A 15,608-nucleotide genomic window follows, 5' to 3' on the forward strand; every position below is an offset into this window, starting at 1 on the left:
GGAGTTTCCCCACCCGCGACGGCGGCCCGGACGGACAAGATACCGCGGGAACGGGCCGCCGGCGCGCGCATGCTCGCGATGGGCCGGATACCCAGCGGCGGGTTGTCGGGGAGCCTCTCTTCCCTCCGATCACCGGGAGGCCTCTCGCCCCGCCTCCGAGGCCTCCGGCGTGAGAGCTCGGAGCCTGCCGGATCTGCCTGTAGGACGCATGTCTTCCCGAAGGAGCGGTGTGTGCCCCAGTCGGTTGTTAAGGATATAGGAGTGAGTTCCGGCACTTAAATCGCTTCCTTAACTTTGTTTCTCTTTTTGTCTTCTCCCAACCCAGACCGCTCCTACCTTTATCAGAGTGGACCGTCACGGGCGGATGCATGGTTTATGAGGCCCGAAACTTGTACCATTTAGACGGCCCTTGTAAAGAAAAAGAATGGAACATTACCTTACTTTTGCAAATTTTACAGAAGCACAAGACCGTGAAGACATTGCTAGGGCCCCTCCCAGGGCCTTGGAAGTGACCATACAAATGGGCCCCTGAAGCTGGAGTGTCATTACCTTCACTGACAACCGCCTTGCGCAGCAAATTGTACTCAATTGTTTGTTTATCGATGTCTAACCCCACCCCCGTCATTCCCTAGTCTCTGTACCCTGTATTATATATACAGAGGATATGTAACAATGTTTTTTAAAGCTTGGAATCTGCTGCCAAATTGAGAGCTCCAGGTCAGAGAGGCTCTTGATAATAATTCCTATTTTTATCAGAAATTGTTATCAGGTGGTGCATCATCTGATAAGCACCACCCACCATGGTAGACCGACCACTTACACAAATAAACTAATAATCAAAGCAACTCTAGACGATACTCAATGAAAAACTCGATTCTCTGTGAACCAAGCATCAGAAGGCTAAAATAACATGGTAACTTGGAGATGGGGATTTGAAACAACTTGGAGTTTGTCTGGTTTCCTTGTTCCCCTCTTATATCACTAATACAAAGTGCAATCTCCGACATTATACAAGCTCAGTAGATGTTGAACAGGGTACAAAAATGTACACAACTGCCTTCGCAAAAGATGGGCACGTGGAGGGTCCTCTAACTTAACACTGTTGGGTGCTCCTCCAAAGTGAATTGATAATTAAGTTGACTAGTAGGTGGAAAACTTACCCACAAAACAGTACCATGTGACTTTACGACTCAAGTTATTTTAGAAAAGTAGTCAGATAACATAGCTGATGTGACATATAGTTGTTGTTGAGCTAGAAGGACCCCTAAGTGTAGATTTACTACAAATTAGTACCGTGGATTAAATGTGTGTCAGTTTGTAAAAAGAGGCTTTTGTACATTAGACAACTCCTAAGGGCACTTAAAAGCTCCAAAATGTATTCTCAGAGCCTGTTGTAGCAAAATTTCACTTTCATTTTAAAGCAATAATATTTTATGCTAAAATGGAGTAATTCTAAAAGTTGTCTCTTCCTACAGTTTATGAATAATTTCTCAATTCTCCATGGTGGAAGAGGACAAGCCATAGCAAGATACTGGTAGAAAGCCACAGCTCCTGGAAAGCCACACAAAAGGATTCGGGTTGTTTTCATTTCTCAATCCTCTGTATGTAGCACAATTTACAATATCATAGTAGGTGCTCAGGAGAGATTTGTGGAACAGTTTTATTTTGAATCCTTGAATAGAAATTAGGAGTCCATTGTTGATTTCTGAGTATGCAACTGTTTGTATTATGAATTATGTATTATTGTGAATTATGTATTATTTGTGTTAGGAGACAAGAGCTGACATCACAGTTGCACCATCATGAAAAACAAATAGGAAAGAACTGCCTTAGACAATTTTGCAAAAGCATATTTTTCCACCTAAATGAAACAGCAGACGATTTGGGAGGGAAGATGCCCTCCTCTCCCCTGGGTGCTTTCACAACCACGGAAATGAGTGATGGTACCACTCTTTACACATAGGGAGCAGAACTCTGAGAGGTTGTCACTTGCTAAGAGTAGCCTAAGCAGAGAGGCTCAGGCTCAAAGTCCCAGTAAGGAGCCAGTGGACAAAGTATTTGGGGGTCTCCCTCAGCGACGAAATCCACTCTCGTGGGCCAACCGTTTGCAAAGAGCACCTGCTGCTGAGGCCAACCGGAGATGTGTTGGTAACCACACTGTAACCCCGGTTCCCTCTGGGCCTCTGCAGCCCACCAAGGTGGGCGGTCCTCCCAGTGCCTCCGGAAAGGTACGGCGCCTGCGCACATCATCTCCCTGACGTCACAGCCTCTGGGCCCGCAGGTGGCGACGGCGCTCGCGTACATTGGCAGCGTGAAGTCAGGGCCGCTCCGTCCGCAGGAAGCGATTGCGCCTGCGCAGGGAGCAGCTGGCGGAACCGGCCCTCGGTGCTCCCGCTTCCGGTTTGGCGGCGGCGGCGGTAGCGGCTTCGGGCCCGGTTGGCGGTTTGTGTGACGGCCCAGGGGGGGCCTCGGATTCCACGGAGGATCCAGAGGTGGAGTCTGGGCAGGCGGAGGCTGGGTAGGTGTGGCCGAACAGGAGGGGGCCGCGTAGCGTCTTCTTAGTGCAGGGAATGCTAGTCTTAAGAGTTCAGGTTTCTTCTTCGTCCTTCGGTTCATCCTCATCGGGTCCCCGGGTGAGGGGCACCGACACCCTGACGACCCGCCGCGTTAGAAGCCCGGTCCCCGGTTCGGGCTCTTGCTCTGGACCCCCCCTCCTGGGACGTGGGACGAGGGGACTGTAGTGTCCCCCGCCTTTGACGCTCAGGAGCCGTGTTGGCTGCTTGAATGGCCTGATTCCGGCGCCCGCCCCGCCAGCTGGAGACCCCTGGACTCAGAGGTAACGGTTTGCCCAGGGCCAGGGCTCCCCCGGCATCCGCTGATGAGGGTAGTGTGGACCGTCCAGTGATTTTGCGGAGAGGGAGTATGCTTGTTTCTCTTCTTACACCTTGTCTTTCACTAACTTCCTGCCTCCCACAGCTTTTTCTGGCTTTTTCTCACCACTAATTTCTTTCTCCTGAGGTTCTCCCAGAATATCACAAAGTGCTGTGGAAGGTGGGCTCCTGTCAACCCTTCTGTCTTGTCGAGGGTTGCACGAAGGAAACTTCACCCGTGCCATTCCTTTCTCTCCAGTAGAAGAGCATTGAATCATCTCCCATAGTCACCGAATAAAACCTTGCTAGTGTGTCTTGTTGTATAGAGGCAGCAGCTGAATAGATGATGAGTCATTATTGTACCAATTATTTGTATATATTCTCTTGAAAGCTTTGCTTATCCTTGTCAAAATGAATCGTCCCCCTCTCTTCTTAGCGGCTTAGTATTTTGTAATATTCATGTGTTCGGTGTCTTTTGGGTTCACAAGCATTATAGTACTAAAATCGATCAGGGGCTTATTAAATGCCAGGTACTGTGTTAAGCATCTTATGTGAGTTGTCAGGCATCATCCTAATTTCTACATAGTTATCAACCCCACTTAACACTTAAGGAAACTGAAACGTAGAGAAATTAAACAGCTGCCCCATATCACACAGCTATGAAGTGTTAGACTCCACATTTAAACTCAGACTTATTGGACTCCAGAGCCTGAGCCCTCACCACAGACTTCTTTGTATTGCTTTTTCGCAATTCAAAAGCATCAGCCAAAGTCCTCAGAATCCAGAAAATAAAATGAAAAGAGTATGTAAAAAGCAGTGGAAATGGTAATATTCGACTCTTTTGTACTATTTTAATAAGTAAAAATATTTGAAGTCTATTCATTTTATACTAATTTTGGAATCCTTGTTATCTATGGAGCAGTTTTACGATGCATATATATTTACATCATTACGTGGATTTCAACATTAGTATAAAGTAATTTGAGCCTTTGCCTGAGACTTGTTCAGGGAAACTTGGACTTTGAGACTGTAATAGAATCTACAGATAAATCAGAAACCCTATACCAGTCTTGAACATTCGAAGAAGTATTTCTTAACATACTTCGTTTGGTATCTATTATATATGAATTGTAAGCAGGGCATTATATACTGTAATGCGCTGGGTTGAGGGAGCATGTTTTGAGAGATGAGAGAGTGAACAGACCTAACCAGGTGGTGCAGTCAGTTATTCAAATGAGACACAGCAAGGGGAAGCAGTTCCTGTATTCAGAGATAAAAGACTCAGGATTGTGGTCTCTCCTGGGTTTATCTCGGCCTAATGGACTCTGTAGAAATTGGATTTCCTTTGTCAGGAATTAGACTGAGAGGTGAGGTTTTTTGCCCCATAGGCCCCCAAATGGATTTTGTTAACCTTCCCCAGAGTAGTCATAGCTGCTGGGTGTTTTTAACCAAACTACCCCATCGCTCGTGTGTGTGTGTGTGTGTGTGTGTGTGTGTGTGTGTGTGTGTGTGTGATCAGCTCCTGGCCTTCCCTAGTGTGCTTTTCCAGGAACTCAACTGTAGGTTTCAGTAATTCATTCAACAAACCAACCTACTATGTGCCAGGAGCTAGTGGCACAGATTACAACATGATTTCTAACCTCCAGAGACTGACAGTTTAGTTAACGTGGTGTTGTAGTTAACCATGTGATTTCTCCTGCTAGATAGTGTAGCCTCGTGCTGATAATACTGTGTGATTCTCTTTCGTTTGCTGGGCCGGGAATTTCATGGACTCTGCACCACAAGAGACCTCCCCACTCCCCAGAAGCTGCTCTGACTTCCTGCCCTCTGGGCTACATGGGGATATGCCAGGAGGTATCTGAAACCACAAGATAAAACATGGCTTAAATTCCTAGAGTACACATTTTACTTGAATCTTTTTTTGGAAAAGTTAGTATATTTTAGTGTTCCATTTAAACCATATTAGTTCTGATATCTTATAGATTCTAATAGAACTTGCATGATTATTTAAAACTTCAAAGAAATTTTATGCTTGTGGTGACCACTTTAGCAAATATTCTAGACCCTAGTCCAGGGTCTAGAGTAAGGCCCCCATTATTTCCTCTTTGACTTTCAGGAGATATTTCAGTGAAAAGCTCTGTCTCATGACATTTTACTTTTGCTGTATTTTTGTTAAAGCCCTTATCATTTTATAGTTGTTCCCATTACATCTCTTTTTCATTGCAAAATGTACTCCTGCGGCAGAGACATACTGTATTTGCCCGTAGCACAATGCATGTCCCATACATAGTCAGCAAGTGGTTTGGGGATTACTGGCATGGGATTATCGGCCAAAAAAGTGCACCAATGAATTTAAATTTATAAAACTGTAAGTAACTATAATAATAGAGTTAAGAGATAGGTAACGCGGGGGCTTCCCTGGTGGCGCAGTGGTTGAGAGTCCGCCTGCCGATGCAGGGGACGCGGGTTCGTGCCCCCGTCCGGGAGGATCCCACATGCCGCGGAGCGGCTGGGCCCGTGAGCCGTGGCCGCTGAGCCTGCGCGTCCGGAGCCTGTGCTCCACAACGGGAGAGGCCCGCGTACCGCAAAAAAAAAAAAAAAAAGAGATAGGTAAAGTGAGAATTTCATGGGGAGGATGTTTTGATTTGGGTTTTGAATGCTAGAGTGATTTGTCATAGCAGTGAAGAAGTGACAGTAAACATAGTCATAGGCTTTGTCTGGAAGAAGAGGGTACTTATTTGGGGGAAAGGACCCTATCTACGTAGAAGTGCAGTTCAGCCAAATTCCAATTCAGTGAGCTAGCGCTTTGTTAAAAGCATGATTTTAGGAAGTTTTTTTTTTTTTACATACAATGGGTAAACAACAAGGTCCTACTGTATAGCACAGAGAACTATCTTCTCTATCCTGTAATCAACCGTAATGGAAAAGAATATAAAAAAGAATGTATACATATGTATAACTGAATCACTTTGCAGCAGAAATTAACACAATATTGTAAATCAACTATACTTCAATAAAAAATAAAACAATAAAATGGGGAAAATTGTTTGTAAATTGAAAAAAAAAAATTTGTTTCTGGTGCTGTGTGGTGGTGGTCTGAAAGGAAAAGAGGAGAAATATAAGAAAAGACCTCAGGAGCCCAGAAGTGAAATGGGTTTGAAACAAAATAGTTGATTATCATTCAATGTAGAGGTTGAAAAGAGACATCGTTTGTAACATTGGTCTGTTTTCATTTAACAAACATTATTAAACATTTGTTATGAACCAGGCACTTTCTGTAAGGTCTTTACATTAAAATTTAGTTGAATTTTATCCTTCACAGTTATTCTCTTTTTGCTTTATCAGATAAACCAGAAGATTCGCTGTCGCTTCCATGGCTGCCTCGCAAACTTCACAGACTGTTGCATCTCACGTTCCTTTTGCAGATTTATGTTCAACTTTAGAACGAATACAGAGAAGTAAAGGACGTGCAGAAAAAATCAGACACTTCAAAGAATTTTTAGATTCTTGGAGAAAGTTTCATGATGCCCTTCATAAGAACCAAAAAGATGTCACAGATTCTTTTTATCCAGCCATGAGACTTATTCTTCCTCAGCTGGAAAGAGAGAGAATGGCCTATGGCATCAAAGAAACGATGCTTGCTAAGCTTTATATTGAGTTGCTTAACTTACCTCGAGGAGGAAAAGATGCCCTCAAACTTCTAAACTACAGAACACCTACTGGAACTCGTGGAGATGCTGGAGACTTTGCGATGATTGCATACTTTGTGTTGAAACCCAGATGTTTACAGAAGGGAAGTTTAACCATACAGCAAGTAAATGACCTTTTAGACTCCATTGCCAACAATAATTCTGCCCAAAGGAAGGACCTAGTAAAGAAGAGTCTTCTTCAGCTTATAACTCAGAGTTCAGCACTTGAACAAAAGTGGCTGATACGGATGATTGTAAAGGACTTGAAGCTTGGTTTTACTCAGCAAACTGTGTTTTCTGTCTTTCATAATGATGCTGCTGAGTTGCATAATGTCACCACAGATCTGGAAAAGGTCTGTAGGCAACTGCATGATCCTTCAGTTGGACTCAGTGACATTTCTATCACTTTATTCTCTGCATTTAAACCCATGCTGGCCTCTATAGCAGATATCGAGCGAATTGAGAAGGACATGAAACACCAGAGTTTCTACATCGAAACCAAGCTAGACGGTGAGCGTATGCAGATGCACAAGGATGGGGACGTGTATCGGTACTTCTCCCGCAATGGATATAACTATGAGGATCAGTTTGGCTCTTCCCCACAGGAAGGTTCCCTGACACCGTTCATCCATAATGCATTCAAAACAGATGTTCAAAACTGCATCCTCGATGGTGAGATGATGGCCTACAACCCTGATACACAAACTTTTATGCAAAAGGGGAGTAAGTTTGATATTAAAAGAATGGTAGAAGATTCTGATCTGCACACTTGTTACTGTGTTTTTGATGTATTGATGGTTAATGATAAAAAGCTAGGACAGGAGACACTGAGAAAGAGGTATGAAATTCTTAATAGTGTTTTTACACCAATACCAGGTAGAATAGAAATAGTGCAAAAAACACAAGCTCATACTAAGAAAGAAGTAATTGATGCTTTGAATGAAGCAATAGATAAAAGAGAAGAGGGGATCATGATAAAACATCCTCTGTCCATTTACAAGCCAGATAAAAGAGGTGAAGGATGGTTGAAAATTAAACCAGAGTATGTAAACGGGCTGATGGATGAACTGGACATCTTAATCGTGGGGGGCTACTGGGGGAAAGGTTCCCGGGGTGGAATGATGTCTCATTTTTTGTGTGCGGTGTCAGAGAAACCCCCTCCTGGTGAAAAACCATCAGTGTTTCATACTCTCTGTCGCGTTGGCTCAGGTTACACCATGAAAGAACTGTATGACCTGGGTTTGAAGTTGGCCCAACACTGGAAGCCTTTTCATAAGAAAGCCCCACCCAGTTGCATTTTGTGTGGAACAGAGAAGCCAGAGGTCTACATCGAGCCTTGGAACTCGGTCATCGTTCAGGTTAAGGCCACAGAGATTGTCCCCAGTGGCATGTATAAAACTGGCTGCACGTTGCGTTTCCCACGAATTGAGAACATAAGAGAAAACAAAGAATGGCACGAATGTACGTCTCTGGAGGACTTAGAACAACTCCGAGGGAAAGCCTCCGGAAAGCTTGCGTCTAAACACCTTTATGTGGGTGACGATGATGAACCACAAGAAAAAAAGCGGAAGGCTGCCCCAAAGACGAAGAAAGTTATTGGGATTATTGAGCACCTCAAAGCACCCAACCTTTCTAACGTAAACAAAGTCTCTAATATATTTGAAGATGTGGAGTTTTGTGTCATGAGTGGAACCAACAGCCATCCAAAGCCCGATCTGGAGAACAGAATCGCAGAATTTGGTGGTTACGTAGTTCAAAATCCAGGCCCAGACACATACTGTGTGATCGCAGGGTGTGAGAACATTCGAGTGAAAAACATCATCTCTTCTGATAAACACGATGTTGTCAAGCCCGAGTGGCTGTTAGAGTGTTTAGAGACCAAAAGCTGTGTGCCGTGGCAGCCTCGCTTCATGATTCACATGTGCCCGTCAACAAAACAGCACTTTGCTCGGGAATACGACCGCTACGGGGATAGTTACTTTGTCGATACAGATTGGAACCAACTGAAGGAAGTGTTCTCGGGAATTAAAAATGCTGGTGAACAGACTCCTGGGGAAATGGATCCTGTGATTGCCGATTTGGAACACCGGTATTCCTGGGACAACACTCCTCTTAGCATGTTTCGACACCACACCGTTTTTTTGGACTTGTATACTGTTATTAATGACTTAAGCACTAAAATCGAGGGGGCAAGATTAGCTGTCACAGCCCTGGAGCTTCAGTTTCATGGAGCAAAAGTAGTTTCATGCTTAGCTGAGGGAGTGTCTCATGTCATCATTGGGGAGGATCAGAGTCGGGTTGCAGACTTTAAAGCTTTTCGAAGAACTCTTAAGAGAAAGTTTAAAATCCTACAAGAACGTTGGGTAACTGAATCAATAGACAAGAGGGAATTACAGGAGGAAAATCAATATTTGCTTTGAAGCTAGCTTTCCTAGTGAGGGAAGGCCTCTGATCTGGCTGACTCATTAAACCACATTTTATTTTAATCTCTTAAAATCTGTGCTTAAACAGTATTATTAGATATAGAAACACAGTAATCGTAACTTTTGATATAGAAAAGACACCCAATGGCCCAATGTCAAGAAAGAAAATTTTCTAACAGTGTAGTGTTTGATTATTTTTATAACCAAGATGAAACAAAATGTTTAATGTTAACAGTCTCCTTATAGAAATCTAGAATTTTGACTCAGATATTAATAAAATAGATTTAGAAGCTTTTAGAGTCATTAAAAACAGTGACCTAACAGGATTTTCTGAAGTCAAATAAAAATTTTAATAATAGTTTTTGTCTAATAAAAGCATTGCAAGAAAAAAATCAGAATTGTTACAATTGGACTTGTAAATATATGTCTTTTTAAGTTGAAGGCTAAAATTCCTCTTTTAAATGTGAAATGTGAACAAATTTATTTTTTAAGGTTAAGTCAAGCTCATGAATACATACCTTGTTAATGATGTCATTAGCTAAATCAGGGGAAGTTGAATGAGATTTAATGGTCTAAAAACTTAAAGTTGGATCAGTTTGAGTTTTAAAATCTCTTGCAATTTTAAAAGTACTTGGCCCACACTTAATGTTTTTTCTAAAATAGAGCATGTTTTAAAGAAAATACTTTTATGTGAATTTGTACTTCAGTATAAATAGTATCCACAAAGAGTGATTTTCTTAAGTATAACCCATTGAATGTGTCAGAATGGCATGTGTGTTATAACTTTCTTTACAGAGAAGTACATTGCTTTGACTTTTTAAAGTGACTTCTATTTACCCTTAGGTTATGTAAAGTTTGTATAGTATGTGTATGTATTTATATATATATATATTATGTCTGGATTTATATACCAAATATATAAATACCAAAATATACCAAATTTTGGAACGCAGCTTGTACATTTTGAAAAATATGTTTTTATGACATCAGTTAACTACTTGGAATTTGGTACCTGAGAAACTGTGTGTAGATTATTTGTAAGTAGTTAAAAATTTTATCGAACCCATGGAACAAATGTATGTTATTTTGTTATATTTCTTAATTTAAATAAAATATTTAATGTACTATTAAAATAATTTCTTATCTTTATTTTCAAACAATTCATAATAGTTATTTCAGTCAAATAGACATTATGATATTAATATAATTTTTGATTCAAGTCAGTTCCTATTTCAGGTCCTTTGAATTTCATATTACTGAATGAGCTTCATTAAAATTTTTAAACTTGTATATTTTTATATAATGTCTATTGAGAAAAATTACAAAATACAGGTATGTGTAGTGAGAAGAAAAGTACATAATTTTACCACCAAAGATAACATCTATTTTAGGTTACCGATGGTAAGGAAAGCACAAAATGCATATTTGCAGTGTAACAAATAAATATAAAATAAGCTATAATGCCTTCTGTGACTAGCTTTTCTCACCTAATAAATTGTGAGAATATTTACAGGTCACTAAACTATATCTACATCATTTTTAATTGCTGCACAGTATTCCATTGATTGGTTTGTAATGTATCCAGCTGGCCCTTATTGTCTGGCTTTTAGGTTATGTCACTAAGTCACCCTCACTTCTTTACTGAGCTTTGTAATCAGTTGTTTACATTTGTAGAAATGGAATTACTGATTCATAGTTACGTATTTTCCAGTGACTTGAGACACATTGTAAAATTCTGGCAATGATGCCTTTCTGGTTTTTCTTGGAGAGTCCAGTTTCTTAGTACTAGACCTGTTCTCTCTCCTTTCAATTCATAGGCGTTCTCATCCTGCCCAGTGGTTTTAAATATGCTAATAACACCCACTTTTTTTAGCCCCGATTTCTTTGCTTAACTCTAGTTCACATATCTAACCATTTACATAACATCTCCACATGAAGTCGCATGGGCCTCTCAAACATAATGTGTCCAACCGTAACTTATTTTTTTAATCATAGAAATAATTTTAAATGCAACCAGGAGGATAGCATAATGAACCTGCATGCACATCACCCATTCTCAACAATTATCAATGATTAATCTTTTTTCATATTTATAGACCTCTGAATTATTTTGAAGTCATCTTACATCACATGATTTCATCTAAAGATGTTTTATAGTAGAATTCCTGACTTCTCAAACAAACATGATCTTTTTTTTTTAAATTTTTATTTTCTGTTGGAATACTGTGGGTTAACAATGTTGTGTTAGTTTCAGGTGTACAGCAAAGTGATTCAGTTAAACACATGGATGTATCTATTCTTTTTCAAATTTTTTCCCATTTAGGAAAATGTATCTGAGTTTCCTCTTGCATAAAATAGGGTAATAGTGGTAACTGGTTTATCAGGTGGCTGTAAGGACCCTGTGTGTGTGTGTGTGTGCACACACAGACATGTGCATACATATTATGACTGTGTAGAACACTATCTTATCAGTTATTTTTGTACGTAATGTGAGAAGGAAAAATAATACATGCAGAGGTTCTGTGATACATGGTAATAACAGAATGTGAATTGGAGAAAAGAACTGTGTTTGTAAGGGAAAACCCTGTAATGGGCATTACCAAACTTTTTCTGGCCCTTTCTCCTACGAAGTGGTTCACAGCTGGGGAAGATTTTTGCCCTTCTGGGGTTTGGCAACATCTGGAGACTTTTTGATTGTCAAGACGGGGTGGGGGGGGGGCGGGGGGGAGGTGTGACTGGCATCGAGTGGGCAGAGGCCAGGTATGCCGTTAGATATCCTACTGCGAACAGAAAAGCTCCGACAAGTTACAATCCAGACCAAAATGTCAATAATGGTCAGGCTGACAGAGTCACCTGAAATGTAACGAAAGAAGACCTTATATTACTTATGAGTAACTCCAAAAGACCGTGCATAATCACAGCTTTGTTGCGAGCCAGTTTTTCATTCATAAAACGAAAGCTGATTCCCGCTTCTTCCTTTAAAAGCGTAAGTGGGTTAATTAGTGTTTGCAAAGTCCTTTGAAGATGTAAAATCGTATGTAAACGCTATGTGTTATTAATGACCATTCTGGAAGACCGTGCTGTGATCCTTGCTCATGACCACAGCCAAGCCTCAAAGGCCTAAGAGGCACTGCGTGATTTTTGACAAGCTGGAACATTTATAATGAGAAAGATGGGCATCAGGACCTAAGCCAGTTTTCAATGGCTGGGATGTGACTGTATATAACTTGGCTCATTAAGACTAAGAAAACTATAGGTTTTGCTTTGGGATATGTCTGCTAAACAGGAGTAAGTTTCTTCCAATTTCACAGCACTGTATGCGGGGTGGGGGAGGGGAGTAGCAAGAATCCATAATGCAATTTTAATTATTATAAAGAAACAATTAATTTATAGAAAAATTCTACTATTTATGTTTATAAACTGGTTTTCTCTGGCCTGGGAGTCACTGTGTAACTCGGGCTGGGTCTGATAAAATGAAGACAATAAAATGAACTGCAAAAATCTGAAGAAACCAAGAAACTGAGTATAATACAGTATGCTTTTTGCTCTAGGTATGAAGTGTAAATCATGTCCCATAAATACAATTTTATCCTTTGACAGAATAAATGTCTTTAAATTTCAATATGGCTCTTGATTTTACCTAATGTGACCATTTTCCTGTTAGGAGGTAGAATCTAACTTCTTGATTTAAATAACAATGTATCTTTAACTCAGCTTCAATCTGGATGAAGTATCTGTAGTGACATACCGGGGTAAATAATTCTGAGCTGTGAGATTTGGCTTTGCCAAATTCTGATGGACGCACATGTGAACTTCAGTGTTTAATAAAGGTGACGTTTCATGTCAATGAGGGAAAACATGGATTATTTAATAAGTAGTTTGGAGACAACTGTGTAATCATCTAGAAAACAAACCCTCTCTTATTGCTTAAATGCATCTCAGATAAAGCAGATATTTAAAAGTAAGAAAACAAAACCACACAAATAATACATATCTAGGAGAAGGGTATTTTAAGTATTGAAAACAAAAATGAAAATAGAAGCCAGAGAAGAAAAGATTGCTAAATTTAATTTATATGATTGATAAAGATACTCTACAGTGATTGCCATAAGTCAAAGGTGGTGACACAGGAAAAATATTTGTACCAAAATAGCAGGAAAATGACTTTTTTCTTTATTATATGAAGAGCTCCCATAAGAAAGGCTATCAACTAGATAATAGATAAAAAATAAAACTACATGTAAAACTGTTCAAAAATATAAAAAGATACAAAGATACGTCAAAGAAAACACAAGGCTTTTGAACTCATAAAAAGATATCCTCCCCATCCATTACAAAGACAATCTAAAGTTGTATTTTTTTTGCTATCAAATTTGCAAACCAAAACTTTGATAATAAGTTGTGCTCATAAGAATGTGAGAAAAAAAAGTTATCCTCATGCTTTTTTGATGCAAATATTTATATTGTGTATATACTGATTTTCTGTAGGGGGAAATGGCAACATCTATCAAAATTTTAAATGTATTTATACTCTAGCCAACTTAATGAATTTTCAGGGATTTATCTTTCAGAAGTTGTTACACACATACAAAACCATACATTTATAAGCATAGCATAGTTACTGCAAAATTACACTATAATGAAGGAGAGGGATTAAATTAAATGTAACAGACGTTTGGTTAAATAAATGATGGTATATCAGCCCATGATAACATAAAACTATTTTTAAAAAAGCAAAGATACTTTCCTACTGTATTTACCAGTAGGGAAGTATCTTTCAGATACATTAAGCAGAATAAAACAAGAAATCTGCAGGACATGGTGGAGATTCTTTTACCATTCTTTTTTTTTTAACATCTTTCTTGGAGTATAATTGCTTTACAATGGTGTGTTAGTTTCCGCTTTATAACAAAGTGAATCAGCTATACATATACATATATCCCCATATCTCCTCCCTATCCCACCTCTCTAGGTGGTCACAAAGCACCGAGCTGATCTCTCTGTGCTATGTGGCTGCTTCCCACTAGCTATCTATTTTACATTTGGGAGTGTGTGTAAGTCCATGCCACTCTCTCACTTCGTCCCAGCTTACCCTTCCCCCTCCCCACATCCTCAAGTCCATTCTCTATGTCTGCGTCTTTATTCCTGTCCTGCCCGTAGGTTCTTCAGAACCATTTATTTATTTACTTATTTATTTTAGATTCCATATATATGTGTTAGCATACGATATTTGTTTTTCTCTTTCTGACTTCCTTCACTCTGTATGACAGACGCTAGGTCCATCCACCTCACTACAAATAACTCAATTTCATTTCTTTTTATGGCTGAGCAATATTCCATTGTATGTATGTGCCACATCTTCTTTATCCATTCATCTGTCAATGGACACTTAGGTTGCTTCCATGTACTGGCTATTGTACATAGTGCTGCAACGAACATTGTGGTACATGACTCTTTTTGAATTATCGTTTTCTCAGGGTATATGCCCAGTAGTGGGATTGCTGGGTCATATGGTAGTTCCAATTTTAGTTTTTTAAGGAACCTCCATAGTGTTCTCCATAGTGGCTGTATCAATTTACATTCCCACCAACAGTGCAAGAAGGTTCCCTTTTCTATACACCCTCTCTAGCATTTATTGTTTGTAGATTTTTTGATGATGGCCATTCTGACTGGTGTGAGGTGATACCTCATTGTAGTTTTGATTTGTTCATTTATTGAAAAAATGCACAGAAATGATACCAGTTTAATCATGGAGAAACATTACTGGAGTTAAGGATGTTATTTCATTGAAACAGCCTAGATGAAGAAGCCTTGACTATTTTCTTGACACATTTTTATAAAGGTTAATTTTACCTGGCATTTATGTTTGGCATGATAGCCAAGCTAAATTCAAACTATACTTTGTGTTTGTTTTTCAAGAATAAGTGCTAATTCTAAGAGACTTGTCTAATTACAACAGAGACCCACTGTTTTCTTTCCTTGTTTTTTTGCACCGACAATGAACACCCTTAGATATTGGTCCTTGTATTGTAAATACAGATAAAAAGATAAGATCTGACTTGTTCAAAATGGATACTTTGTAATTTCAGATGATGAGATGGAAAATTAAAGGGCACAGTAGGCGCCAAATGGATTTAGTCTCCACTCAGCAGTGTTGTTTTCTCTGGCCAACATCACCAGAGGAAATGTCTGGAGAAGATACAGTTTTCTCCTCCAAAAGGTACCTCAAAATGGCTGTTCCCCAGAGTTTCCTGGTTTTCCTTCAATGTAAGCTTATTAATTGAAGGAGTCTCTCCTTTTGTGTAGGAAATCCTCATGTAAAATCAGCTTACACTTTTTTCAGTAGAGAAATCTGGTTATGTATTTCTTATACTATTGTCTCCAAAGAATAAGTTCATTACAAGATAATCAGCAAAATACTTTTTCAGACAGTCTGTTAACAGCCAGGCTCAAACGCCAGCCTTGGTGGGAGCAGCTGACAGACTCATGATTCACTGAACAGGACAATAAGTTTCAACCTTATTTGATTTTGTTATTAGTGTAAATGAGATCACTGTAGGAGCAGTTGCTAATTATCAGTTACCATCCAATACCTGATGGGAGAGGTAGGCATGATATGCATAATT

The 15,608-nt window shown here is 39.7% G+C and overlaps 1 protein-coding gene across 3 annotated transcripts; it reads left to right on the forward strand.

Annotated features, from left to right (window-relative positions):
• The first annotated feature begins 5 nt into the window (after nt 1-5).
• On the forward strand, nt 6-10,118 carry LIG4 (DNA ligase 4). 3 transcript variants are annotated; one of them, XM_067713481.1, is made up of 2 exons: nt 6-261; nt 6,216-10,118. In XM_067713481.1, the coding sequence occupies exon 2, from the start codon at nt 6,244-6,246 to the stop codon at nt 8,977-8,979; it is 2,736 nt and encodes a 911-aa protein (XP_067569582.1). In that variant the 5' UTR covers nt 6-261; nt 6,216-6,243; the 3' UTR covers nt 8,980-10,118. The 3 variants fall into 3 exon arrangements, with proteins under 3 accessions (XP_067569582.1, XP_067569581.1, XP_067569583.1); XM_067713480.1 differs by lacking the exon at nt 6-261 and adding an exon at nt 2,353-2,518; XM_067713482.1 differs by lacking the exon at nt 6-261 and adding an exon at nt 2,526-2,836.
• The last annotated feature ends 5,490 nt before the right edge of the window (nt 10,119-15,608 follow it).

This window comes from Pseudorca crassidens, chromosome 18 (genome assembly GCF_039906515.1).
Source record: "Pseudorca crassidens isolate mPseCra1 chromosome 18, mPseCra1.hap1, whole genome shotgun sequence".
Classification (NCBI taxonomy): domain Eukaryota; kingdom Metazoa; phylum Chordata; class Mammalia; order Artiodactyla; family Delphinidae; genus Pseudorca; species Pseudorca crassidens.

Bases quoted from the DNA above. Each gene is read 5' to 3' on its own strand.
- LIG4 (XM_067713481.1), top strand. From the start codon at position 6,244: ATGGCTGCCTCGCAAACTTCACAGACTGTTGCATCTCACGTTCCTTTT.